The sequence below is a fragment of the Myiozetetes cayanensis genome, unplaced genomic scaffold (genome assembly GCF_022539395.1).
Source record: "Myiozetetes cayanensis isolate MyiCay16 unplaced genomic scaffold, myiCay2020 scf3, whole genome shotgun sequence".
Lineage (NCBI taxonomy): Eukaryota > Metazoa > Chordata > Aves > Passeriformes > Tyrannidae > Myiozetetes > Myiozetetes cayanensis.
The window spans coordinates 70,084,083-70,111,922 of NW_026087521.1; the positions used below are offsets into that span (position 1 = coordinate 70,084,083).

A 27,840-nucleotide genomic window follows, 5' to 3' on the forward strand; every position below is an offset into this window, starting at 1 on the left:
GAAACGCTTTTCTGTCTCATGGACTGGTTGGAGGAAAAGCCCAGCCCATAGGCTTGAATAGGTCAAACAGTGGAGCAGTAAACAGAAAAGAGGCAAGGATTAGAGAAGCCACTTCCATAAACTATTTCTGAGTGATGGTTGGAGTCACTGCAGTCGTGGACAGTGGGTTTGGTCCTCGGGCAAAGAGCTTATCATGCTTGATGCCTGGCCTTGCTTGCTCCATAACCAGGATTTTCACATCTGTCCTCCTGCCTTTTTTTTTTACCTCTGTAAAATAGGAGATGGAAGCAGAAGGGGAAGCAAAGAAAAGCAAAGAGGGAGTTAGAAATCGGCTGCTTAGAATTTTCCTGCAGCAGCCTCACAACAGGGCCAGCCTGTGGTGGAACAACAAATTCAGGTGGGCCCATAATGTGTGACAAACACTTGCTCTGGATGCCTGTGGAGCCTGAGGGAGGGCTCTGAAGAACACTGGCAGTGCAGGTGCCGCTGCTGTCCAGGTTTTTAGGAGGAATATCACTCTGTTCTCTGCTCACGGTTTGTTGAATATACAGAACTAGCATTTCACTCTGGTGTAGACACAAGAAACAAGAAAAAAGCTCAGGTTTTGGTCTCAAGCAGCTCTTGTGATGGCTGGGAGCTGCTGTTTCACCTCTATCCTTTTTAAAAGGCCATGCCATGGTGCATCCCAGCCAGCAGTGAGGATTCTACTTGCATCTACTTCAGTTTCAAATACATATTTTCCCTGCTCTTTTCCTCTTGCTCTGACAGATCAGAGACATTTCTTGATGGTGTTTAACCCTTAGCCTTAGAAGGGGAACTATGCATTGCATCCAGGAGACATTTAACATTCAGAGACTTGGAAAAGGTAAAGCTACTCACCTATTCCCTCCTGGAGTGACTTTAGACCTTTCTCTTTATGCACACACCAAAGGACCAGAATCAAAACATTCAGCTGAGCCCGTGAAAATTAACCCTCTGCCTTCAGCATCAGTCACTGTGAAGTGTATTCTCTTTGTGAGGGTTCTCCTTGTGACAGAAAAACCCAAATGTGTTTGGCACTGAAAATTAAACACTTCTCTTCCTGCCACTGGAAGGAGACGAGGCAAAGCAAAACAAACTGGGAAGACAACCAGCTCAGCCCCTCCTGTTGCAACCGGGGAGAAAGAGGATGGGAATGGGAGGCGTGGAGAAAGGTTGATATTGTTACCACACTGCAAGAAAGCAACTTCAGCTTTTCTTACCTTGTGACCACTTTGCAAAGTCTGAGCTCTATATTAATTTGTTTTTACTCTGACCAGTGGCTCCAAGTTGCTTTGGCGTTTCAAAAAGGAGAGTGTTTGCGCTCACAAGATGAATGTGGATGTGTATGGGCATATGTGAGCTGGTACTCCTGGAAAATGAAGTGGCCTGTAATTGGGTTATGGATCATAACACACTAAAAAACTGCAGCACTTCAGGATGATGAGCTGTACGTGGAGCACTCCTTGTCAGTGCTGCCATTTCTCAGCTGATTCACGTAGAGGAGGAAGTGGCTTTGGCATGTAATCAATACCCTGAGTGAGGGAAGTAGAGTGAAGCTTGTTATAGCCAGCACGACCCCTTATTAGAAAGAAAATAACCTATTCTTATTCCTAAAGACAACCTAAAGGGCAGGGAGTGCGTATCCTGACACTGCAAATGATAAAAAGCCGATTTCTGGGATTGAAGTTCAGTGCTGAGGTGAGTGAAAAAGTTCCCTTGTGGTGGAGTTTTGACTGCTGGGGTCAATCCTGCATCACTGACTTGCGTCACGGCCGTGTTCTTCCCAAATATTTCCCAAAAATACAGGCTACAGTCACTGTGCCTCTATATTTTTAACTGCTGGTAAGGACACCAGTGATCCGTGGCTTGCCCTTGAGTAGAAGGTGTAGCTGTGGTGTGTGGGTGGCCAGGAGGTGCGTCAGCAAACACAATACTCTGATGCTGTCAGGGTGCAGGTCTCCTGAAACTCATGACCTTTGTTTCGTGCTGGTTCTCATTTCCTTTGTTCTTTCCTGCTAGCTTGTTAGCTCTCTGGGAAGTTAAATCTCACTCCTGCCTGGCACCTGAGCAGCACCCAAAACAGGGCAGTTGTGGCTCCTACACAGGAGCCACAGCATCTCAAAAGGCTGTGAAAAATCACGGCAGATTCTGCAAAGCAGGGAGCTGCAAACAGAATTTTTGCATTTAATTTGCAGTAAGGGGATTTAAGTTGGGTGGTGGGGTGAGCTTTCTACCACTAGCAAATACAAATAGGCTGTTTTGGAAGGCTGTGGATTTATTATCACCGAGAAACTCAGAGAACAGGTGAGCCAACCCCTTCCTAGGACTCATTGGTAAATTGATCCTGCCCAGGCACGTTGTGATGAACTGTATGACCCCTTAACATCTTCTTTGGGACTGGTTTTTTTTTGTGTTTCTGTCACCTTTCAAAGCTGACTCTGGACTTTAACCCCTCACACACTCCTCTCAGACCAGGGGGAAGTTCTTGTGTTCACCTTGTAAAACCTACTGATCGAGCAAATCTCACCTGCAATCCATCAAGACATTTTCTGTCAGCCATTTGATGTCCCACAAACATGTTTGTCAGCATTATTTTTTAGAATAGGCCCTAATTTACAGAATCATAGAGTAGTTGGGGTCGGAAGACACCTTTAAAGGCCATCTAGTCCAACATCCCCTGCAATGAGCTGAGCATCCTCAGCTTCTCTGGGAAGCTGTTTCCACGGGGCAGCTCTGAAGGGATGTAAACCAGGTGCATGATTGCAGAGGCCATTAGTTGCTGGCCCAAAATTTATCCAAGCTACTCTGTTGCACTTTCAGCACCAGAAATATGTGTGTGGGTCTGATTCCAGCACTACTACGTAGTTGCTAGAGCTGCTTTTCTTCTTTTCTCTGGATTGCATGGGAAGAACTGTGCTAAAAACTACCTGAGGTGCAGAACAAGGTGTAGAAGAACAAGGAATCATGGAAATGCCTCACACAAGAGAGGTAACAGAGCCTTTGTTGAGGACTGCAGTGTGATCAGTGCTGCAGTCAGGCCCAGGCACTACTGTTTGCAGAAGCACGTTAATGAAAAGAGAAGAAAGTTCAAGGGATAGTTGTAGGTGAAAGTAAAAGATCAATATGTTATGTGGGATGAGGGATGCTCAAAAGTACCAGGAAAGAGTAGAATTCACAGTGTAAACATCACAGAGAGAGGTATTACTTCTGAAGTTCAGAGAACCATAGGATGGTGCAACTTTTTTTTTTTTTTTCAATAATGGACATCTCTGGGGCAAACACCAAGAAAAAGGGATCAGCTGAGAAGGAGTTTTCTCCAGTTTTCAAGCTGGAAAAGAGATCTGACCATCTAAGTATGAAGAAGCACATAACACAGCAGAGGCTCTACAGCTCTTCAGACAGGCAGGTCTGAGTGGATCTTGCAGGACTTACTTACCCTTCTGCAGTGACAGAAGCGCTGAAGGCCAAGGAGTCATCTGACCTTTCCTTCCACCCCCACGAACTTGGCAGAGGGGATTTTTGTCTTTGTCAAGAAGTCAACACAGCTGGGCTACAGAAGAGGCTCATGTGTTACACACGCTCTTGGCTGAGCAGGTTTGTCACAGTCTCACCCCTCGACCTGGGCAAGAAACACGTATTGTCCAGAGTGGCTGGATGCCAACTTTTTGTTGTCAACAGTGGATGGAATTGTGAGAGACAAAAAAAAAAAAGGCAAGTTATTCTGAGAGACTGCATGATAAGAGAGTAGGTTTAGATTGGATATTAGGAAGGAATTCTTCCCTGTGAGGGTGGGGAGGCCCTGGCACAGGTTGCCCAGAGAAGCTGTGGCTGCGCTCATCCCTGGAAGTGTCCAAGGCCAGGTTGGATGGGGCTCTGAGCAACCTGGGCTAGTGGAAGGTGGCCCTGCCCATGGCAGGGCAGTGGAACTGGATGATCTTTAAGGTCCCTTCCAACTCAAACCATTCTGGGATCCTGTGATTTGTAAGGAAGAACAAGTGGCCAGTCAAAAACACCCCTCCGATTGCATCAACTCCATGGACTTTGGTGATGCTGCCGGATGACAATACCTTCACTTTTATTTAATAGTTTTCCCACAAAACAGGAGGGACAGCAGTGTTGGCTCACTTCCACATTTTGGGTTTTCACCAGAAAGAACTTGTGAGAGCACTTCTAACATATTTTTTTTTCTAGGAGTGGTGTCATTTCTCCAAGTGTGTGGAGAAGTCTGATGGGTTGTGCACTCAGTAGGTACAGGGCAGGCAGCAGTCCCACAACAACACTCTGTTTCCAGCTATTTGTACAGCATATACCCAAAGATCCACACTGTTAAAATGCAAATTGTGTTTGGTAATTTAATAATAAAAAGAAGAACTGTTTAAGGATCCCAGTGACAAATTTTTTTTTTTTTTCACAGCACCAAGGGCAGAGCAGGGAGTTACCACAGAGACTCTTTAATACACCATAAGCTCCAGAGACTTCAACACTTATCTTCCTTTCAGAAGTGGTAAGAGCCATGAAATTTATAATTTCTGTGTTCTCTGCTCTAACTGTCACAGAGAAATCAGGAGAGATCTGCTCCTGCATGGAATTTTGCTGTAAGTGGGAAAAGGAAGAAAGAACTGCTGATAGAAATGAGGAACATCCCAGGAACCTGAGCAGAGGCACAGCAAGAAGCTCTATCCTGATTTTCCTCGCTGTTCTAAAAAATAAGTGCAGGAGGGCAGGGAGAACTTCAAGAGGCGTTGAAATTGCAGGCAATTAATGTAACAGCTGCAGGTGGGATGTGAGGAAAATAAGTACAAAGAGTAGAAAGCTGGAGCCTGATGCTTGATTAGCTCCTGGTTGCAGCTGGTTGTCCCTCTCAGCCTGGGAGATGAGTGGCAACAGTTATATCTTATTAAAGGTGATTTTCCAGCAAATGAGCCCTTTTCTTTTGTGAGTACTGAAGTTCAGACAGCCTCTCCTGCTCAGATAACAGGTAAAATATCTGTGCTGTTTCTCCCAGCGAGGAATTGAAGTTATTTTTCCACGTGCTTGTGTAAGTATAAGGTCTTGGGCTTTGTTTGGTTGGTTGGGGTTTTTTTTGTTTGTGTTTTTTGTCTGGGGCGTTGCAGGTGATATTTAAATAAACATTGCAGATAAAAAGTCTAATATCCTTTAATGGAGTGCTACCTCTATCTGCTTGAAGGCTCCTGTACATTCAGAGAACACACCTAAATCTAACTGCAATGGTTTTTAAGACAATGCATCTACCTTTTGAAGACAATGCACCTCTGATAATGTGTCCCTAATATAGGAGACTGCTTTGCTTTCCTGGCATTTACTTTTAAGGAGTAAATCTTTTAAAACAGACATAATTAAAAGCAGTCTCTCCTCTAAATTTTTTTCTGAGCTTCTTACTATTGTTATTATTTTAAAATATTTTTGTGGGCAAGGACGTATTCATTAAGATAAATGTTACTTCTCACAGAAACAACAATAGAAAAATAATCTTGGGTGTCTTGCCTCTGCATATATAAAACCAAGCTGCTGCCATGCAAGCAGCTTGTAATAAACCAATTTAAGTAGAGCACTGAGTATTTACAGCCCATTATTAATAAATACTTCCATATGACTTTATTCCTGGTTTCACAAGATTATACAAGTGGCAATTCTTGTGTTATGTGCTAGTGAATCGTGTTGCTGTTTTGGGGAAAGGAATTAGCTTTTCTACCTTAAAGAAAACCAGGGATCTAACTTCTTGGGAAGGGGAGGTTTCTCTGTTTCACTTCTTGGTGCAGAGTTTGAGTAAAAAGACACAGGTATTTAGCTGCAACCATTGGGTGCAAAATATCCCTTAAAATCTGATTCTTGTGACCTTAGCTAGCTTCATTTGGGATGTTACTATTATCACTTAACAACATCTCTCTTAAAAATGACCTCGCCGACACAGGTAAATGCCAATAGTGTTGCTTGTTTTCCTTTTGTTTCTTTCCAATGCCAAAGATTTGGTGAGGAGCTCTGTTCCAGGCCAGCTGGGTTACACTGGGTGGTGGATGGCCTTTCTCAGTGCTGGTGTTTCAGGATGGGGGGTTTTTTTGGGAGGGGAGATAAGAAACTTGAGATGTGAATTTCACAGTGGGATGGTGGCCACTGAAAGCTCCCACATGCCCAGTTCAGGGGAGGTGGTTGCAATTTACCAGGATGGACATGGAAACCTCACTTGAAATGTGGCAATGCACCTGTGTATATAAAAACCATGGTCATCCACTGATGAGGACATCTAAAGATGGGCAGAACCAGATGGAAGTCAAAGTTTATTATCTGCAGGACTGATTGATATTAAGTGTTGACACCAAATATGAAATTATGACTGTTGCTCTAAAATTAACTCCCAGCAAATTTAGTGTATGAAATAGTGAAAACCTGATTCTACTAGTCTGGGTTGGGTGGGTTTTTTTGTTTGTTTGTTTGGGGTTTTTGGGTTTTGTTTTTGTTTGTTTGTTTTTGGTTTTGTTGGGGTTTTTTTGTGGGTAAGTGATTACATGTTTCCCTACATAACAGTTCTCATTCTAGTACCAAATTTTGAATTCAAGAAATTATAAACCAATTTCACGTGTGGCAATCCATAGGATGCAATATTCATACTCTCCTTGGGAGGTCTTTAAAAGTCCAGGAACACCTAGTTTTACCTTTCAGTCACCTGAAAAATGCACCTCCTCTGCCTTGGTCACACACACACTTATAGGAAATACCTTTTTAAATGTTGCCTGGGAGAATAGATAATAAAATAGATAATAAAAATGCAAATAGGATGAAGTGACTTTGCAGGGTATGTTTTTTGGGTAATTCCCTGTGGGATAGCATTGATAGCTTTAGATGTGGCTAATTAGTAAAAGAAACAGAAGAAACAGTGGGTTTTGGGGTTTTGTTCTTGTAGGTTCATAGAAAGGGTGAAAATCTTGTTGCTTTCCCTTTTCCTGCCTCTCCCCACATCCCCCCCCCAATTCTCAATTTTGGGATAAATTGGTGTAAGTAACATTGCTTGGTGCTTCCTTTAACCCAAAGAGTCAGCTGCTAAATTGCAGGGAGCTCTTTAGTTTTAATTTTCGTTTCCCCCTCCCATAATTACAGTATTTAAGAATGAGCAGTGAGACTTCAGAAAGTATTTCTGCCTCTGTCACGCAAGTTTTCCAAATCTACATCCACTTCTGGTTCTCTGGATGACTGAAACATCGTGACTGAAGGTTTCTGTCACAGCTGAATTTTCAAACCCCTGAAGAATTGGCACAAAGAATACGTGTGTGTTGGTCATCCTGACTCTTATCTCTCGTCCCTATTCTTTTCCAGATCCTTTGCCAGAGAAGGGAATTGATAATGTCTACAGAGCAGGGAGCCAAGAAACGGCACCACAACCCAGTGGACAGCATATGCAGGAAGATCAAGTCCATCCAGATGATGGACCAGGTCTCTAACCCTGCTTTGCAGATCCCCAAGTTCCAGTCCAGGAGCTTCGACAGCCCACAGTGCAACGTCAGAAAGAATCTGGAAGAAATACTGAAAGGCAGGACTTTCAGAAGTCATGATGGCACCAGCCCAGCTTTAATCAGCCCCAGCAATGACAGTGTTTTCTCTGCAAACTCGTCCCCTTCTCTCGGGCCCCTCTCGGACTCCTCTGCTGCAGGTGCCACCTTCACAGTCGTTAAAAGCAATGAGAGATCCAGCAACCCCTGGGCTCCAGGATGTGCCAGGGAGGACTGTTCTCCGTTCTGTTTTGGACCCCAGGAGGCCAATGCTCCCAACAAACCGCGTGCTTTCTCAAAGCTTGAATCTGAAGATGTGCGTCATAAACAGAATTATCTCACATCGAGTCCAAATTTGTATTTCTTCACGTCTGAGAAAAAGCTAGACAGTGCTGGGGTCCAGCCTCCTGTGCCAAAGGCATTTCCTTTAAGTGAAAGAGGTAAAAATCCTGAAAAAAACCCCCCAAACCTCCTAATTCAAAATCCTAGATATCTGAACATTCAGCCTACATAGATGACATTTATTTACTATTTGAACTGGTAGCAATACATTTTAGTGTCACTTAGATCTAATAAGACCACAAGTAGGGCTGAATAAGGTCTTAAATTTTCTCTAAAAAATATTAATGTGGATGTAAAAGTGAGGAAGTAATAAGTCAAGTCAAACTTTTTTTTTCCAAATATCCTAATTAATTTTCATGGTCAAGAGATTTGGCTCCTAATGCAGACTGCATTTAGCATAAAAAGATACATGAGTTTGGGTGTTGCTCTTGGTTTGGGGGTTTGTTTTTATTTATTTTTATGGGGATTGTTTTATTAATAAATTAATTTGACTATAATGATTTCCCTATGATATATCTGGAGTGGGAGGGAAGGAAATGCATGTTTGGAAGTAGAAGCATAAACCTGTTCCCAACTCGGAGGATCCTGGTGTTATTTGGCAGTAAAAGCTCTGGTTTTATTGGGGGGGGGAGGGGACTGATTTTGTTTCCATCACCTGAAAAAATACCAAAGTCTAAAAAGATACAATTCAAGCAGTGGTGTATTCCATGTGTGATGTTGCTGTTACAAACTTAATATTGCAGTTAGAAAACAAATAAAGATGGACAATAACAGATTGATTTTTTTTTTTTCATAGGAGAGAGGCAGATACTGGAGTTCAAATCCGATGACGTGAGCTTGATCTCCGAGGAGGACCTGCTGACCACAATCTTCTGGGCATGTGACACAGAACACACAGGTTTTCCAGGGGCTTTTCATCGCTTTGTTCTCTCGGGTTTTTCACGTTTCAGATCCTGTCATGGTCTCTGGAACGCGCCAGACCCTGCTGTGCCGAGACTCCCTTAGCGAGGTGCCTGTGAGTGGCAGGTGCAGAGTAAATCCATAAATATCTGTGCCTCTTTTGCACTCCCTCCCTGCTGAGCTTTGCAGGATTTCAGTGCAGGGGAAGGTAGAGGAGCAACATTCTTCTGGTGAACACCCTTATTGGAAAGGACTGTTTCTTTCTTTTAGCATAGAAAAGAAGAACTTTCAGGAACTTCAGAGCAAGAGAGAATTCCTTCCAGTTCTACCTAAACATGTCTAAAAGTGGGAGGATCATAGAGTACAGTGTGGTTTGGGTTGGAAGGGACCTTAAAGATCATCCAGTTCCAACCCCTGCCATGGGCTGGAACACCTTCCACTACCCCAGGTTGCTCAGAGCCCCATCCAGCCTGGCCTTGGGAGTAAGGAGTAGTAAACAGAGAAAGGAGTAGTCTGGCAGAATAATATAGTGGCAGTCACAGGGTTTGATGAGAGACCTGAAAGCAGTAGCACAGTAAATGTGTCAACTCTTGTTCCTCTTAAACTGAAGGCCACAAAACTGGTAAACTCGATTCTCACACTTCTGTATTAGGAAAAAAACCAAAACAAAACAACAATCAAACCCCTACCACTAATGAAAGAAAAACCAACCAAACAAAAAACACACACAAAACAAAAAACCAACCAAACAAAACAACCAAAATATCTAAACTACTTCTTTCCAGGTCACACTACAACTGCAGGGATCAGTTGCTTGCCTACAGCTCTTGAGGGCAATTGGATCCGGTGCAGTTCAGCGGCGTGGCCTTGTGCAGTTGTTTGTAATGAATCTGGCACTTGACACCCGTTTCTGTTTCAGGAAAAGTGGCAGTTTCCAAGATAGTCGATTATTTGAGGCACACGACTAGTCGGGGATCAGAGGACAGTGGTCTTGAAGAGCTGTGCAACATGCTGGACCCAGATCAGAAGGACATCTCCATGGACCTGGAAACGTATCATGCAGTCATGGGAGAGTGGATCGAAGACCGCAAGAGAAAGTGGTAATGGCTTTTTTAATAGATCTACTTCACAAGTCTCCTGTGAAAACAGGAGAGGATAAAGTTCCTCTGAGGCTTCTGGAAAGAAGACAGTGTTGGGACACAGCGTCCACAAAGTGGGATTTGGCTGAAATTTGATAGGTGCTACAGAGTTGTAAGCAATCCAGTGTCACTCTGATTTTGATGCTTTCTTATTGCAGGGAAGATAGTGCCACTGGGGAATCATCAGCAAGCCTGGAAGACCTGGAATTGCCAGCACCTAAAAACATCTCGGAAGGTGCAGACTGTTTTATTGTGTTTCTGTTCAGGGAAAACTCCCCTTTCTTGCTCTGTAACCAAAACCCCCACCTCTTCCAGCAAAAAAGACACATGCCCGGATGAATGTTACATCAGGAAGCCTGGAGGCCTTTGGGGGTGATGTGTCTAGAGGAGACATGTAAGTCCATTTAAACAATTCTTTCTCAGAGTGTAGCACTCCTGGCTTTGAATTACTTGGCAGAAATTCCTAGAACTGCTGTTCCAGAGCACTATTCTGGCAGAGTTTCTAATGCTGACCTCAGCCTACAGTGTCTCTTGGTGCTCTCACCTTCTTCCTCATGGCTTCTACTCAGACTTCAAAACACACTGGTGGTTTTTCCTACTGATATCCTGGTGCTTCTGTGTCCATTTGCCTTTTCAATTCCCTGTGGGCAGGGATTTGCCATGTGTTTCCCTGTTTAAACTGGTTCCTTCCCTCCACCAAATTCTGAGGTGTACAACAATAAGAAGACATTATGTCCTCCAAATCTGGTCCTTTGGTTTTGTTTGAGGTTGTTTTTCTTGTGGTAGGGAGTTTGTTGGGGTTTTTTTGGGTTTTTTGGTAGTTATATCTGTGACTTGGACTATGTTAGCAAAGTACTTTAGCAAGTACCAGAAGTTTCATTTGTAGTTTATGCATAGTCTGAAATCCAAGATCTGCTTTCTGATGCTTCCCTGGAATTTCTCAGGATCTCAAAAGGGTGCTCCTCGTTCAAGTTTTGGTTGAAAGCACAAGTGGGGAATGGCTTAGGGGAAAAGAAAGAACCCAGGAAATTGTGGAGTCAACACAAAACTATTAGAATTGGCCAAAGAGGAGCTTATTGCAAGCTTAAGGCCCTGTCACGCAGATATCCAGATGTGGCAGGTGGCTGGTGGCATATTTCAGCTGCAGGCAGCATTTAAAAAAAGTGCTTAAAACCAAAACAGTTCTTGGTGTCTATGAAATTGGAGAACTCACCTGAAGATATTCTGCCACCTCTGTGCAAAGCAAATGACTGGACAGTGCAGCACTGTAAGTTCCTCTGTGGGCTCTTCTCTCCCCTCTAAGCAGTGCAGCACAGTATCAGGAATTTTAAAAAGCATAAACTGGATGAAATCACCTTTCTCAATCTTTCCTGGCTTTGTTGCTGGAACAGGGAGACTTCTGACCTGATAACCTGTGTTGCTGACCTGCAGTACAAAACCCATAAGCTTCAGGAAGAGAACAACAAGCTGAAGCTCACACTGGAAGCTGTGGATGAGACCAGCAGCAAGCTGCTGGCAGATAATGAGCATTTACATCAACAAATTAAAAGGTAGGAGACCCTGAGGGGCACCAGGTCTAAGCTGTGATGGCCATGGGCAGAGATATGTTCTTCCAAGTGGTCCAGCCTTGCTTTGATGCTTTTCTCCCCTCCCCAGTGCTTCATGACAGCAATTTTCTTGACCTTCTGTAGTTTAACCCTCCTGCCCGGTTGTTGTGCCCTGTTCCTCCTTGTATAGACCTGCTTTTATTGTTATAAAATCAGTCATCCATCTCAGAGCCTGGCTCTTGCAGGGTGAGGGTAAACACAGGCAAAATCTTGGGGTAAAGCAAAATAAACCAGGCAAAACCAACCACAACAACAATAAAAAGGCTTAATATTACCAAGAGAACAGCTAAGCACTGGAAGGCTTCCAATCCCAGACCACATACTCGTTGCCAAGCAGAGGGAAAATGAGTGTGTGAGATCTATTTTGCTACTCCTTTGAGGAACTGAGGTGAGTTGTCTCCCTTGTTTAGTATTTCTGTAGCCTGGGGACAAAGCAGTGCCATGAGCACAAACCTATTTTTCGTAGCACCCCTCTGACCTAATTAATTAAAATGGGATATTTTGGTCAGCTGCCAAACCATTCCCAGTGTTTTCTAGGGAGATTAAGGCAAGAATGCTGCAGGGTTGCTGGCATGGGACACGTGCCCTTGTGTTGGACCAGCTGCTCTGGGATGCTCTGCAGGGTAGAGCCAGCCTGGAAAAGGGTTGTATGAATATACATGGTTTAGGATATCAGATCAGGATTTAAAAAATGATAGGGAGCTTATCCTGGAAAACTGGAGTAAAATGGTTCCTGCAGCTGCTAACTATGAAGTGTTAATACTCATAGTATTAATAACACATCATAAAGATGAGTTTATGTGCTCAGGTAGCACGATATATTTAACTGTAACAAGCTAAATTGTCAGCATGCTTTTGTTTGCATCCACCTGCCTTGGATGCTGTGTTTGCCTGGGGTTTCATCCCTTCCTGTGACAGCAGAAGGAGGTGATAAATTGTCATTGAGTCCGTAAACTTGCTGGACAAAAAGGCTTTAATTTGGCAGTTGCTCATCTGTTAAGTGCCTGTGCCAAAACATAAGTCACTGGTGGCTTCTAGAAATATCGTTATTTCGAGCCTCTCTGATGACCAGCATTAACTGGCTGAATTGCTCTGGATTTACCTCTCCCTGTGCAGCATCCAGCACTATGTGTTGAAAGCCAAATCACTGGAAGAAGAACTGGAAGATGCAAGGAACAATCTGAACCTGTCAGAGGAGAGGAGAGAGCAGGTTCTCTGTCAGAACAAACAACTAGTAGGTGCTCTTATTTCTCAGCTTACCTTGTCCAGCACCTCACACCTTGCTGTGACAGTGGCATGACCCCTCAGGCTGTTTAAAATCAGGAGGATGACTTTTCTCTCTGCCAGTGGGCACTGAGGCCTTTTAAGGGTGTTTGAAATGTGATTTATCAGTGTTTATGGAAATTTCTTTATGCTATTGTCAATAACAATTAAGAAAATCATTTAAAGGGCCTGTCTTAATACAGTCATGCTTAAAGGCAGCAGCTCTTTTGCTGCCATCACTGAGCAACTTCTGTTTTGGAGTTGGTGAGCCAGCAGGGACAGGGGACTCAGTTCAGGTGTCCAAACAAAAGAGGAATTTTCCAAAGCACCCCTAGGTTACTGTCAATGTCCACAGGGACTGGGAGATATGACAGGAGTTCCGTGCCAAGCAGGAACTTGAAGATTTTTGGGGTTATCCTGCTGTAGTGTGTACTCGTAAGTTTTGGTATTGCTTTAATTCGAGATTTTGTGCATAATTTCCCTTGTGAGGAGGAGGTGGGGGTGGGAGTGAAAAATATTATCGGAATTTTGTAGTTGTGCAAAGGGGTGAAACAGCACAGCTTCATCTTGGGCTCTGGATGTGTTTGTGGTCAGCTGCTTTCTGTCTTGGTTTGGCTTTGACTGTTGTACTTGACACAACTCCTGTTTTTCTCTTTTTCTATTATTTTCTTTTTTTTTTTTTTTTTTTTTTTTGGTAATAAACCTGATCAGGAAAAAGAGAATCAGTCTCTCAGCATCAAAGTTACTTCTCTCCAGGAAGAGGTAAAAAAAAATAAATCGTGGTTTTACATGGTCTTGCCTGGCTCAAAGTTTGCCATTAAGAAATGAAGTGTTTAAAGCCTGACACGCTAATTAGGTTATTAAAATATCCAATGTTTTACAAGGATGGCTTGTCATAAAACTTCTTATCTTGAAGTTGCACTGTGCTTCACATTTTCCATTTGGTGGGTAAGTAAAGATCTAAGGTTAGAGAAACATAGCAAACATAGCAAATATTTTATAAGCCAATTTAAACTGTTTTAACACCTGCTTACAGCCTGTATTTCAGACTATTCAGGATGAAACAAACAACTTAAATACTGCATAGTAACTAAAAGCACCTCCAGATTAATCTTTCTGAAAAGCTTCTGAGTCCAAATAGCTGTTAAATAGCATCTTTCCAAAAATAATTGTCATGCTGCAGGCCTGAAAGGTTTTTTTTGTTTTTGTTTGTTGGTTGGTTGGTTTTTTTTTTTTAGCTTTTCTAGGCCTGCTAATGCTTATAAATAACATTTTGAGGTTTTTTCTTTTTTACCTGTGCTCTGGAGAAACGGGGTTTGGGGGGGGGAAAGGAGCAGAGACAGTTTTGGTGGGGCAAGCACATACAATGTACGTGCAGAATTGCTGGTGGTGTCTGAGAGTAGGCAGCAGCTTTGGGGGTGGAGATGTCATTTTTGCCTGGATTCTTCAAGGAGAAGCTGTCAATCCATTCAGCTGTGCCTAAACACTCTGCATCTTGCTTAGAATATTAGGAATAGCATGGACACCGACGGGCTGCAAAAGAAGATCTTGGAGCTGTCTAAAAACGCAGCAGAGCTTCAAGTAAGCATTTCAGCTCCAGGAGGAACAAAAAGAACATGAAATAGTTTTACTTGGGTCTGGTTGAGGGGGATCTTTCTACTTCTGGAAGGCAGACAGGCCTGAATCTCTCTATATTGAGGGACAGCAGTGCAGTCATAGCTTGGGCAGTGTGACAGCTTTGACTGAGAAAGTTGCTGAGAAAGTTGCTGCTTGGAGGCCAAAAACTGTTTAAGTTGTTCCTCTAAGTTAGACTTTTAGGAACCTTTTCCCCATTATTTGACAAAATAGATTAGTCATGCTTTGGGTGATGTTGCTGGAAGTCTTGGCCTGGAGAGATGAGAGGAAACAGAGGTGGCTGTGAAAGCTGAGACCGCTTTCACTCCTCACTGGGTACGAGATTCGTACTTTCAAAAACACCACACAGAGTATTCCAAGAATAATCTGATTTTTTTCTGAGCCAGGAAGGTTGATACCCTTTTTCCCTTCCAAGAAGGAAATAGGAAGAGGGTTGTATTACATAATCCATGTTGATGACTGGAATTACTTCTGATCTTTTCATTCTTTAGATCCAGGTAAATCTCTACGAGAGCACTGTGGTGAATAAAGAGGCAAGCTTGGTCCAGGTCAGTAGCTTTTCCTTTGTTACTGTCTTGACTGAAAATCATAAGAGTTCCAAAATGGTTCGAGTTGGAAGGACCTGGGAGATCATCTCATTCCAAACCCCTGCCATGGGCAGGGAACCTTCCACTGTCCCAGCTTGCTGCTCTATGGGGTGATTTGTAAAAAGGCAAGGCAGTAGTATTCACTGTGGCATTTTATTTCTACTCTTCACACACTGCAGAACCTGATCCTATAAATGGCTTCAAAGTAGGCGAGCTCTGCTTTAGGACCTGGTTATGAGCCAGCATAGTTAAAGGTTTTAGAATTTTGCTTTTATTAAAAAAAAAAATGGGGGGGGGGGCAAAAAAAGTCACAGCCTATTTAAACAAACTTGCAAACTTCAGGAAAAAAATGTACAGAAACTTCTAAAGGCTGCTTCCTTCTACAGTTGCTAAAAGAATGTACCTGCAGAAGCTCCTTTCCTTCATGTCTCTTACTGAAATTAAATTTTTGTGTCAAAAAAGAAATGGTGTTTTGGAGCTCATTGTAAAAGCAAATTTGTCCTTCCATTACTAAGGAGTAACTATCCAGGCTTTGCTGAAGAGTAAGCATTTCTGAGATCTTCAAACTTGTATTCTGTATTGGAAAAAGAAGATATAGGACTACACGAGAGTGTTGACATTCTCTGGATTAATGAATTATGCAAATTTCCTCCTAGGCCAAGGCAGTTTCTATTTAGCAGAACATGTTTTAAATCACCTGATAAAATATTTAACTCCCTATCTGCAAAAGGGAGTGCAGCTGAGTTCAAATAGTAAAAAAGTGGTGTAGCTGATAACTTTGTAGCTGAGTGTTTTAATAATTTTGGGTTTGTTGGTTATTTATTTTTTTGCTCCCCTAGAAGTAGCTTGAGGGCACCAATTTATTAAATTCCTTTTTAAAAAGTAGCTTTCTCTTTCTCATCCTTGAACGATTCAGAGCTTTTGTGAGCTCTGTAGTATCATTTCATTTTAGCAAGATTCTTTTAGTCTGTTGACTAAATGGGAAATTTGAGAGTAGACTACCAGAGTTCATGTTGATAAATACAACTGGTTTGTATAATTTTTCAAGACACTGGTGTGGAAAATTGTCTTTGCTTGTTATCATCATGATATGTGGGATAAGGATTTACCTGTAAGCTAAAAACAATCCTTTTCATGGCCCTCTGACTGAGCGTAGATTGGATAGGATTGATGGTCATTAAAAATTATTATGGCAACCTTTCTCTTCCAGGCCTGTAGAAAGTATGTGAAGAGAGAAAACCACTTTTTTTTTCCTTTTTTTTTTTTTTTTAAAATATTTAATAACTCTTTAGCATTTTTATCACTTTTCTCTGCCAAGACTGAAGGCCTGATTCTATAAGGGGGTGTTTAATCTACAGAGTGCTACACTCATCATGAAAAATAATGAGAGTTAACTCAGAACATTGCAACTTGTTTTAAAGGTCAGCTGGGATCTAAACTCATGCCAGGCATAATATAGTCCTTGTTTTCAGCTAAAACTAGGGGGCTTCTGTCCAGTTTAATCTGCTGGTACTGAAACCAGGTGAGGAATAAATTAAAGTACAGCACCTTAATTTCAGAAGTCGGATAGAAAAGGTCATCGGAGTATTTTCTGTTATTAATATGCCAGGTATTCTGTTAATATGACTGTATTCTCTTACATGTGCAATTATTTTTATGTTATATAATTAGGTTGCTGCTCAAACCTAAATGCTGGGATGGAGGATTGAATATAGTAAGTCTTCTTTTTTCTTTTCCTCCCCAATCTCCACAGAAGGAGCAGGACATCAAGGAACTGAAGTTAACCATTGTGGAGTGTTCCTCAGTAATAGAGGTATGGGACTGGGTTTAGTTTTTGCCTGTGTGAGGGGAAAACTTTGGATATCCTGTGTTCATTCTGCCTGGCAAACTGACCCTCTGACCAAATCCCACGTGTGTTTTAGACGCTGAGGGCAGAAAAGAATAAGCTACTGGAGAACATGCAACACATGCAGCAAGAGCTGATCTCGTGAGTATTGTGAACAAGCCCCAGGAAATGCAGTTTGTCCAAAGTCAGGAAGGACTGACATGTAATTTTTTCCCTTCTTCCATTAGAAATGGGTTGTGTTTCCCCTTGCTGTGCAAATATAACAGTAACGTTCCTGAAGGGATGAATTCGCTGCACTGTGAGCTGGAACTTGCCCAGTCCTCTGAGGTATGAATTAAATCTTTAATGAACCCCTTCCCTGCTGCCTTGCATCAGCAGAGGCAGAACAAAGCTCATTCCCTGCAGATGATTAGATAACCTTGGAATTTGGAGCCATTAATCCCATCACGCAGGCAGAGAGTGAATGTGAAGGTCACAGTGTTGTCCCAAGAACGCTGGAGAAAGTCCAAAGGAAAGCAAACAAAACACTCATAGATCTAAGAAAGTAAATCTGGAAGGGCTAAGTTCATGCATTTAGCTGGCAGAAGAGCAGGCTGATAGGAGGAGATAAAAGTATTCAAATATATTTGGATATATTTAATATCAGTACTGCAGTTGACCCAGTTGGTTGGAAGTTGCAGGGCACCCAGAAGGTGGTTTAGTGACTTTTGGGAGCTCTGGTTTTTGATCAGGCACACTTGACAAAACGCTGGAAATTTGGTCTTTAACTTACTGTTCTCGTGGCTTTCCAGTGCTCCAATGGAGAACTACTGGAAAAAAACCAAATTCCATGTAGCTCCTTGTGGAGGGCAGAATGGAAGCTTTGGACAAGGTTTATCAGGGACACCCCCCTGATGAGTCACGAGGTGCAGGAAGGACTCCCTGGCTTTCCAAATTCCTTCTCCAAGAGGAGGTTGGATCCAGGTGCAGCTGGATCCAATCCTGCTCCCAGACTTGGTCAACAGTTTATGTCCAAAAGTTTGTATAAAGGCTCAATTACACCTGTACAACTCTGCCCCATGGGGCTAAGGATGGCAAGCCAAATACATTTAAATGAATGAAGTAAATGATTTATTTAAATTGACAGGAATGATTGGACTGAAGGACTTTAATCAGAATTATCTATTACAGTATGACTAGTTATAGGCACTTGAACAGAGCAGGAGTTATTAAATCAAACATTTCAAAGCTAGCTTAAAGATTATTAGAGATTGTTGTCAGATGATAGGAAATAAATGCTATTGAGTAATTTTTCTTGTGAGACTTCACCTTGCAGCTGCTTATTTTTGTACAGGGTGAGTTTGCAAAAAACAACAACAACAACAACAAAAATCTAATAATGGACTAAAACCACAGGCCCAGGAAGGAGAGTTGTGCTTGGCTAGGCAGCATTGTTTCAAAAGTTCAGGTGTTGTCCCATATTGCAGCTCCCCAGGGCCACAGTGAGTCAGTGTTGGCCTCTCTAATGCTGCGATGAGACACAATTCCACCTGCAAAGCAAGTAAGGGCTCTGCTTATTCATCACTTGGTAGAGCCTCTTCTGAATAAAGATAACCAATTATTGACTTCCCCTTGCCTACCCTGACGTGAATATTTACACTGGGTCACTCAGCAGCTTGGCTGGCTGGCTTTTTAATTTATTTAATTTTTTTATTTTTTTTTTAAAATTCCCCATGACGTGATTGTTTTGAAAAGCTTTTTACAAGCTTTTCAAGTTTGGGTAGCTCTGACCTTCTGGTAAATACGGTGCAGGAAATACTTCAGGAAAAGTCTAAATGTCACTGAATGCTGGTTTGCAATAAGGAGATGTCAAAATAAACCAGCTGGCTCTTCCATCTCTTCAAAGACGATCAGGACTGAATGGACGACCCTGGATGAAACCCTGGACCGTGAAGTGCTGCTTTTACTTCAGGGGCCCGAATACGGGGGAGAAAAATTCAAGACCCTCATGCAAAACCTGGTCAGTGGAAGAGCTGATGTGCATGAGGGTGTGGTCTTCTGTCAGCCTTTTAATTCTCCAAGCGCTGATAATCAGATTGTTTGCACCTTTTCAAAAAATAAGAATGGTTTCTTTGAGGGTGTGGAGGGAAGGGGGGCGTCATTTAACAACGTCACTTGGTACCTACTCTGACACTGGAACTTGTAACCTGGGTGAGTCTGGGCAGCATTAAAAATGCCAGGGTTTGGGGGGGTGGTGATTGTTGTTGTTGTTGTTTTGGGTTTGATTTTCTTTTTTAGCAAGAGGAAGCCTCTGAAGTGGAGGAGCTGGTCATGGCTTCGCTGCAGTGGGTAAAAGATCCTGAGGGGGACACGCAACAAACCTGGGAAAGCAAACTTGTGGTAAGTAACTGCTTCTCTGAAGATATTTAGTGAAGCAGTGGGGCTGGGCAGTAACTGAAGGTGGGTATCTTATTGCTGCATGTTCTGTGTACTAATTACTTGGGATCATAGCCTGGTTGGAGGTGGCTCTATGGAGAGGAATGGCATCTGTTACTTTTGGTTTTGAGGAGGAAAGGGGTGATTGCTCTTCACTTAGACACCGTGCTCTTCCTGACCTGTCTTATGGAGGAGCTCCCTTTGTTAAAGCCGTGCTTGAAGGAAAGGGCAGGTGAAGCCAGTCAGTTTGAAGAGGAAAATGAGGTCAGATGGCCATGTGAGGTCTCTTCTGCCCATCTTTTCTGTGTGCCTCAAACCCATTTCACCCTCTGCTCTGAATTAGACTGTGCTTCTGGATGGTACAAGAAGAGATGTAATTTTTATAACCAGGTTTCCAAATCAAAGCCTTCACAGGGTTTACTTCGTTTTGAAAGGCAACGAGTTCTGCTTTTGCTGGACATGCTCCACAGGAAGAGTTTCAACAAAACCACGTTTTACAACTTATTCTTGCATAATGTGCTTCTCCTACCCCTCACACCTCTTGTGAGGCTTGCAAGTGAAGACTTTTGCTCAAGCTAACTGGCAAAAACGTCTTCCCCATGTGGTAGCAGGTGCCTGAGGACTCAAACTCTGTTGCTCTTGTTTCTTCTTCCCCTCCCCTGTGGCAGCACAGCTTCTGAAATCTTTATTTTATTGGATGTAGATTTTTCTCCGACCCTCTCCTTGATACCAATCTGTTATTAGGAACACTGCTACAGAAAACTCTGTACATTAATGCTGCCTTTCAGCTCCTTAATAGAAGCAAAACCCCTCAATTCATCTCACTTGGGTAACACCAGGTAGCACCATGGTATGTGCTGCTTGGAATTAGTCCTTTAAGCAGAAACCACCCTTCTTTCATTCTAGTGCTGCAAAATGTTGTAGCTGGCCCTCTTCACCTTTCCTGGGCAGGGTGGAGCTATTATTGGGAACCATCCAGTTCTGGAGCCAGTTTGTTTGTTGGTTTGTTTTTAATTTTTCTTTCTTTTTTAAGTAAATCCTGAAAACTTCCCTCTTAGAGGAAGTACAGGCATCTAGACCTCTTCACTTTGATGGGACTTTAGGTAGGCTCTGGGAAGCTGCTGGCTTGTGAATTGCTGTAGCTTTTTGATCTTGACTAAAACCTTTCTCCTTCAAAGCTGTCAGAGCTGGAAAATGCTTTTTTTAATTACATTGGGATCGTATTCCTGTTGGACACATGAAGCTAAAAACTTTAGGTGTGGGGGTTGGAGTTGATCATGGCAGATAAATCCTATTCTGGCTCTTGGAGAGCAATGCATTTGGAAAATAAGCTACCAGAGGATTAAGGAGGAATAAGATGACTTAAAATTAAGAAGTCCAGTGACTTCCAGTCAGGAAGTGGTCAAGCATATTATCTTCCTCTAGCTAGAACAAGCCAGATATGTGGGGAATTTGGTGTATGGAGCTGAACAAAGGTAGGCTCAAAAAAAGAGAGAGGTTCAAAGTAGCTTCTTCCAGCCTTAGAGAAAGTTTCTGTCGACAAATTAATTAAATCTTGGACCAGGGACCATCACTTGAAGCCTAAACACTTCCCCACCATTCCCTGGGAAACATATCATGGACACGTTTTGCTGGGGTTTGGTGTTTTCAAGTATATTTTAAAGGTTATTACACATAAAGTAGATTTTAAGTGTGCTCCTGGTTTTGTGCATACATACATCTATTTAAGTGTATATACAGATAGTGCCAGCAAAATCTTCTTCACCCTTCTCTCTGCTGGGAGATAAGAGTGGCACATCTGCCCTGATAAGCCTGCACCACTCGTGTGTCAAAACCATGTCATTTCTGAGAGTTAGTGCTGCCTGCCTTGGCTGAGCAGCTGATCTTCAGGATGTGGGCACTTGCACATGGTTCACATCCCATGTCATCCCAGAAAACTTATCAGCAAAAACTGCTCAGGCTGGTGGTTTGGTTTTGTTTTGGTTTTTTTTTTTTTCACTTGACATGCTGTGGGTTTTTTGTTTGAAGCTCATGAACAACTATCTGACTCCAACTTGCAAGCAGATAAGGTGGCCCATGCTTGGAGGATTGATGTTTTCCCCTTAGAACTGATGTGAAAGCCCAGAAACATAAACCTCATCCTTTCCTGACCTCTGTTTGACTCCCAGTAGGCATTCTGTAGAAGCTGAGGACTCTGTTTCACGTGTTCAGTTGAGCAAGGTCAGAGGAAGAAGAATCCAGTGCTCTTTCCCCCTGCTTTGTACTGCAAGTCACTGTTCAGAGAAACAGAGGATGCAATGCTACCTAGAACCTAATTTTTCCCCTTTTCTTCCTACAAAGCAGAGGTAAAACTGAAAGCCTTTGTCACAGGGGTCATCCCTTGGGCAGATCATCTGCTAGGCACGCATGACAAACTGAAATAGGGACTTATTGGGGTATTTTATTTATTTGGCTGTAATAACAAACCCAAGTTGGTACCAGTGGACTGAGCTGTACTTCGAGGAAAGCATCACAGAAGTCTAAACTATCACTTTTAGGGCTTCCTGCAAGGTGGTCATTATTAAAACTTCCCCTTACAAAATACGGGGTTTTTTTGTTGCTCTATCTGGGCCCGTTGTGGTAGAGTTTTTTCTTTACTTTCTTTATTTAACACTAAATAATGTTGGATGTAGTTGAGGATAGCGAGTGGTGGAGCAGGGAAATCAATTCTCATCATGTGAGTTGAGGCTCTGGTTGACTCTCTGTCTCTCTTCCTCCTCCTACCACATGGCAACTCTTGTCTCAAAATCCCACAGGTTCTCAAGCGAGAGCTAAGAGAAAAAAGACATGTTTGGATCCAGAAACTTCAGCTCTTGGAAAAATGCAAGGAGAGCTTAGACAAGGATTTTGTTCGAATGGCAGGGAACCTGAGGAGAACCAGGACAGAACAACTCCACCTAAGGAAAGAGCTCTCTGCCAGGTACCACTTCAAAGCCTGTGTGTTTTTTCTGAGGGGAAAGCTTTGGAGCTGGTTTTTATTTTGTTTTCAGGTGATTTGTTTGCTTTTGTTTGTTTGTTTGGGCCTTTTGTTTTGACTCGTTTGGGGTTTGGTTTTTTTTTTTTTGTCTTGTGAAACAAAGTTTTGTGAATTCTCACGACTTTTTTTTTTTTTTTTTTTTTTTTTTTCCCCACCGAGGAAATTAACTTGTTTTGGAGAGTGGATTTGGTTTTAGCATAACGTTTACACTGTGGGAGTTAAGGTTGATGTATCAACTGACATATGGTCTTGGAGATGTCTTTGAAAACACCAGGGAGACCACAGACTGAGGAGTTAAAGCAAGAGGGCTCTGCCTATCCAGCAGGTGCAACCATTAAATAAACTGCTGGGTTTGTGTGAAGCAGATCTGTAAAATATATGCCCTGCAGGTATCATTGCTTTGGGATGCAATTGCTGGGCCCAGGCACTGTGATGTCTCAGTTTCCCAAAACTTCAGTCCCTTATGTCATTAAATATAAAAATGAAACTTCAAATTTAAGTTTATTGGCACGTGGTTCCTTCCTGCTGTGATTTTTGATGTTACAAATAGAATCACAGAACGGTTTGGGTTGGAAGGGACCTTAAAGATCATCTCATTTCACCCCTTGCCATGGACAGGGACACCTTCCACTAGCCCAGGTTGCTCAGAGCTCCATCCAACCTGGCCTTGGACACTTCCAGGGATGGGGCAGCCACAGCTTCTCTGGGCAACCTGTGCCAGGGCCTCCCCACCCTCAGTAAAGAATTTCTTCCCAATATCCAATCTAAACCTGCTCTCTGTCAGCTGGAGCAGCAACTGACAGGAGGTGCAAACCCCTGTCTGCTCTCTCCTTTCCTCAGACATTCTGAAAAATAGATAGTCTGGTTTCTACCAGAAAAAATTATCTCTATTTTGTTGTCTCTGTGGAAGCCAGGCTGGTTCAGAGTGTCAACTTCTGCTGTCCTATGCTAAATGTAAATTTTTGCCTGCATCCCTTTACTTGGGTTTGAGGTGGGTTTTTTTGGCAGCCCCAAGAGCTGATGTGGAGCAGTTGTGCCACACTCTTGCCTGACTTATGTTCCACTGAACATTGTTAATGTGGGCCTCCCACATGCTCTCCCTTCACTTGGAAAAGAGCTGATAAAAATATTGGTGCCTTGGTTTTCTTAAAGCTGTGCCTCTCTGTATTCAAAATTTTTCGTGGGGGTAGCAACAGAAAGAATAGTGAAGGTGAGTTAGAGAAGAAATGGGCAAAGGGTTTTTCTGCAGTGATAAAAAAATAAATGTTTCCTTGAAAGACATTGGCTCGAGCAGTGATTCTGATGGCATCTGCCTGCTGTCAAGAGAAATGCCCTCTCAAACACTAGGAAATGAGCCTGATGAAGCTGTGTATCTGCATTAATAGCTCCAGGGTATCGGACTTATATCCAATCCTGTTTCTCCCAAAGCAAGAGAAAACACATCCTTTTGATGGAATTGCAAAAGTTTACCTGACTAATCGCTTGCTCTTTGAGTCCTCTTGCTGCTTCACAAGCTTCCATTATGGTAGCCAGCTGTCTGGGACTGGTTCAGCTGGAGGAAAAACCTCCATCCCCTTCCTGCTATAGGAAAATTGTGTCAGCCTGGGTTGAATTGGTGTGTTCAGCTGGAGGAGACTGAGAGGACACCTCATTGCAGTTCCAGCTTCCTTGGGAGGGAAGAGGAGGGGCAGGACTGAGCTCTGCTCTGTGGGGACCAGGGACAGGACACAGGGAATGGCTGGAGCTGTGTCAGGGCAGGCTCAGGGTGGATCTCAGGGAAAGGTTCTTCCCCCAGAGGGTGGTTGGCACTGAACAGGCTCCCCAGGGCAGTGGGCACAGCCCCAAGGCTGCCAGAGCTCCAGGAGGGTTTGGATGATCCTCTGGGGCACAGGGTGTGACCCTTGGGGATGGTCCTGTGCAGGGTTGAGGGTTGGACTCGATGATCCCTGTGGGTCCATTCCAGCTCAGCACGTTCTGGGATTCTGTGAATTGTGCTCAGCAAGGACTGAGTCCCTGGTGCTGGGCAGTGTCTGGAGGATGTCACAGCTGACTGTGGTTCTCGGTGCATGTCTCAACAGCCAGGCTGTGTCATCTCCTGGGCACGACCTCCCCGAAATGTCAGTAACGGGTTGTGGTTTGCGCTCTCACCCCGCAGGCAGCACGAGCTGGAAACCGTCAAACAGCTCCAAGAAGAAACTGCTGGCCAGGCAGAAGCCCTCGGTTCAGAGCTTCGGGAAGCTCTGAAGCAGCTCGAGGACGCCAGCAGACACGTAAGGGGCAGTCCAGTTCCTCGGGAGCAGGAAAGAGGCAGATGCCAAAGGCCACGCACGACGCGCGGCTGCCCCCGGGAGAGGAAATCGCGTGTTCAGGATGGTGTGCCTCGCTGCAAAAGTGGAACCAGCAGAGGAAGTAAAATTTGAGGGGGTGGTGACAACAGTTTGCTGATGAAAGAGGCAGCATTGCATATTTGTGGTGGCTTAAAAGAAAAAAAAAAAAAGAAGAAAAGAGAAAAAAAGCGCCCAAAAATAGCTTCCATACACAGTCCACCCCAACGTAAAAATGCAGAAGTTCAGAGGGAGCTTTATCACTTCCTGAGAAAGAACAGATGCAGTTTGGTTTCATTTACATGAACTGTACAGGCTCCTTGTCTTAGCCAGGCAGCCTTATTTATTTTTTTTTTTAAATTTTTTTTTTTAAATTCCTTTCTTTTTTCCCTAAATATTGTTTTGTGCTTAGGCGGAGGATCAAGTTGAAGCGATTCACTCTGCTCGTAAGGAAGCAGCATCCTTGAAGAGCAAGTTGGAGGAAGCCATTTCTGAGCAGCAAAGGCTCAGGGATGTGAGTGCAGCTTTAACAAGCACTTGCCAGTTGCTTCAGGAAAAGGTGGAACACCAGAAAAGTGAGTAACTACTGGCAGTGTGCCAGCATATTCACTCTTGCATGGGCAGATAGTGTATGGTTTAGGTACAGCAAGGGAGGGTAGGACTGATCTGCAGGTAAAATGCTCTGTGGAGTCCTTTTTTTTTTTTTTCCCCTCTCCTTTCTTTCTACTTCTCCTCTAAGAGATCTGCTGCCATGGCACCTGGGCTGAAAAGCAGGTGGGGTCCCAAAGCTTCAGAACCTCCTGATACAAGATCTCCAGTCTGAGGAGGAAGGATTTGTAACTCCAGGGGTGCTCCTTTACCAAAGGTGCTGTTCCCACACCTGAACAACTCACCTTATTCCTAGCGAAGTCATCCCTCTTTCTTAAGCTTCCTGGAACAAACAGACCTGATTTATATATATATTTTTTAATATTTTTTTTGCATTCTGCCTGCTGCTTGTAGTTGCTCTGTGTTTTTGAATGACTGCTGTGGCGTTAGGCTGCTCTCTTCAGTGGAAAGCGATCGTGTCACTGCGTTGTACACGTGCAGCTTCTGCCACAGAGTCACGGAAACTTCATGCTACCTCTTACTCACTAACCTCCAGAACTTGGGTGACTAAATAATGCAGTGGCTGCTTCTCCCCAAATTCTGGAGTGTGATCACTTGTCTTACAGAAGAGGAATCCCACTGACTTATCCCACTGAACGTTTGGCCTCAGGCGCGAATTTCCCAAGGCGATGTTGCTGATGCTCAGCGTTTATGTGTGCGTTGTAAACAACTCCATGTGAAACCACAGCTTGTCTTGTAGGAAACATCACATTTTCATAGGAAAAATGACCCTTCAGCTTAGCTCTGAGGCACAACTGCTATGCACTGATATGGCAGGAACAGCTCCAGACTGTGCTCACCCACTTGTGATCCGTAATTTTGGCACTGTTCACGTGTGTGCTCATGTTCCTTTCATGCTCGCTGCTTCTTTTGAACTGTGAAGTTGATTTTGTTGTTGTTGTTCTTAACAAGAGGCATAACAGTGGAAATAGTGTGTCATTTCCCTGCTCTGAATAGACAAAGCTCTTCTGCAGAGTGAGCTAGACTAAGTGGAGAGAGAGACAACCCCAGGCATATGGACTGGAATCGCCCAAGTTAGAGATCTCTGCAAACTATCTCTAGATTTAATACATTAAACCTGTGGATTTAATAGAATTAAAGTGGCAGATGTGCAGAGAAGTTGCAAAGCGTTACGAAGAACGGGGCTGAGAAACAAGGCCGGCACTGGGGGAAGAATAAAAATGCCTTATATTGGCAGAAAGCCACACAGGTCTGGTTCCTCTTCTGACTGGAGGGCTGGGCTGTGGTTTCCTCCCCACCTCCCCACTCCATTCCCCTACTTCCTCTCACCAGCATGGTGAGAGGTGAGAAATTAAGGAACCTGGTATTCGACCTCAGTCAGCCTGGCACAGCTCCTTCTGTGTTTCAGGTGTCTAATTGTGCCTTTGCCCCAAATTGCTCCAGCCCTCATCCAGTGAAAATGCTACCCAAGCTGCTGGGAGCTGCTTTCAGTGCTTGGGCACTGAGGTTGCAGTGCTAATAAACCCCCCCTTCACCCTCCATATTAACTGTGGTATAAAAGAGATGATAGAATTAAGGCAGAACTCACTCGAGGCAGGTCTTGGCGTTGCCAAACTCGAACAACGAGCGCTTCTAAATATAACATAAAGCCCATCAACTTTAAAACTTCTCTACAGGACAGCAAATGCTTCTCCTGCAATAATTCATCTGTTTCCACAGTGTTAATAACGTTGGAAAGCATTGCCCCCCCTCCACCCTTTACAGCAAGGGGAAATGTAACCACAGGGAAGAAAGTGTCCGGTGTTTTCTCTTTCCTGTGGAAAAATTGCTGTGAGCATAACTAGACTAATGCAAATTATAGTGAGTTCTGATGGGCTGTAGTCAGGTTTAAAGGTTCTATAACATCCAGCTCCTTGTTATGAGTTTGTGAGGAACCCTGACAGGTTTGTAAATGTCTCCTCATAGCAACTGCTCTTGCACTGAGATGGGAACTGCTTCAGAGGAGCCTCTGTGAGTTGCTGTGTCAGGTATGACGCTGTTTGGTGGGAGGAGGAGAGGCAGGTTTGCCCGGGAGGTGCTCTGGTGGAAGGACAGCCACAGCTGGGATGAGCTGCAAACAATGTGGCAGCATCAGGTTTCTCCCTTTCTGCATGTGGATGCAGGGAATTGCACGTACCAATCTGCACGTTGTTGTTTTCCTTGTTCAGCCTTGTGGGAAAAATGGGCTGGGACTTACAGGTGTGGTGTTGGGGAGCAATTGTTGGTGATCACATCAAGTGGTTGTGTTCTTCACACACCTTCCCTGATGTGTTGGTGTGATTTTTTTTCTTTTTTTTTTTTTTTACTCCCAAAATCAGTCCTCTCTTCTGCAGACAGACTTGAAAACAAACATTTAAAATCCTGCCCTGTTAGGTTTTTTTTTCCTCCAGTATCTAGGCATTGGGATAGGCAGTGAAACAGTTATTACCTTTGTGGCCCTCCGTGGAAATACGTTGGAAATTACATAACTCTGGAGTGCTTTGCTTTGAATAAAATTACTTGCTTCAACTTTGGGAGGGGGTGGAGGGGGAGACGTTGTGGAAAGACTTCAGTTTCTAGTAAGGAACGCTACAGCTCAGGGTCTGAGCAGCCTGG

General features: G+C 43.5%; 1 protein-coding gene across 2 annotated transcripts; it reads left to right on the forward strand.

Annotated features, from left to right (window-relative positions):
• Positions 1–4,455: 4,455 nt before the first annotated feature.
• Positions 4,456–27,232, forward strand: LOC126644681 (inositol 1,4,5-triphosphate receptor associated 2-like). Of its 2 annotated transcripts, XM_050324317.1 has the most exons (20): positions 4,456–4,525; positions 7,351–7,963; positions 8,662–8,763; positions 9,685–9,865; positions 10,063–10,139; positions 10,220–10,298; positions 11,296–11,454; positions 12,628–12,745; positions 13,486–13,536; positions 14,278–14,355; positions 14,901–14,957; positions 16,750–16,809; positions 16,919–16,983; positions 17,070–17,169; positions 18,728–18,841; positions 19,120–19,221; positions 22,053–22,216; positions 24,429–24,543; positions 25,010–25,172; positions 25,337–27,232. In XM_050324317.1, the coding sequence occupies exons 2-20, from the start codon at positions 7,378–7,380 to the stop codon at positions 25,399–25,401; spliced, it is 2,436 nt and encodes an 811-aa protein (XP_050180274.1). In that variant the 5' UTR covers positions 4,456–4,525; positions 7,351–7,377; the 3' UTR covers positions 25,402–27,232. The 2 variants fall into 2 exon arrangements, 1 of the variants encoding a protein (XP_050180274.1); XR_007629995.1 differs by lacking the exons at positions 25,010–25,172; positions 25,337–27,232 and adding an exon at positions 22,433–22,598 and having other exon boundaries at positions 24,429–24,539.
• The last annotated feature ends 608 nt before the right edge of the window (positions 27,233–27,840 follow it).

What these genes read in the sequence shown, in the direction of transcription:
- LOC126644681 (XM_050324317.1), top strand. Translation starts at nt 7,378, where the DNA reads ATGTCTACAGAGCAGGGAGCCAAGAAACGGCACCACAACCCAGTGGAC. An exon ending in ACCTAAAAACATCTCGGAAG is followed by an intron (nt 10,140 to 10,219) that starts GTGCAGACTGTT and finishes CACCTCTTCCAG; the next exon opens with CAAAAAAGACACATGCCCGG. An exon ending in TTACTTCTCTCCAGGAAGAG is followed by an intron (nt 13,537 to 14,277) that starts GTAAAAAAAAAT and finishes CATCTTGCTTAG; the next exon opens with AATATTAGGAATAGCATGGA.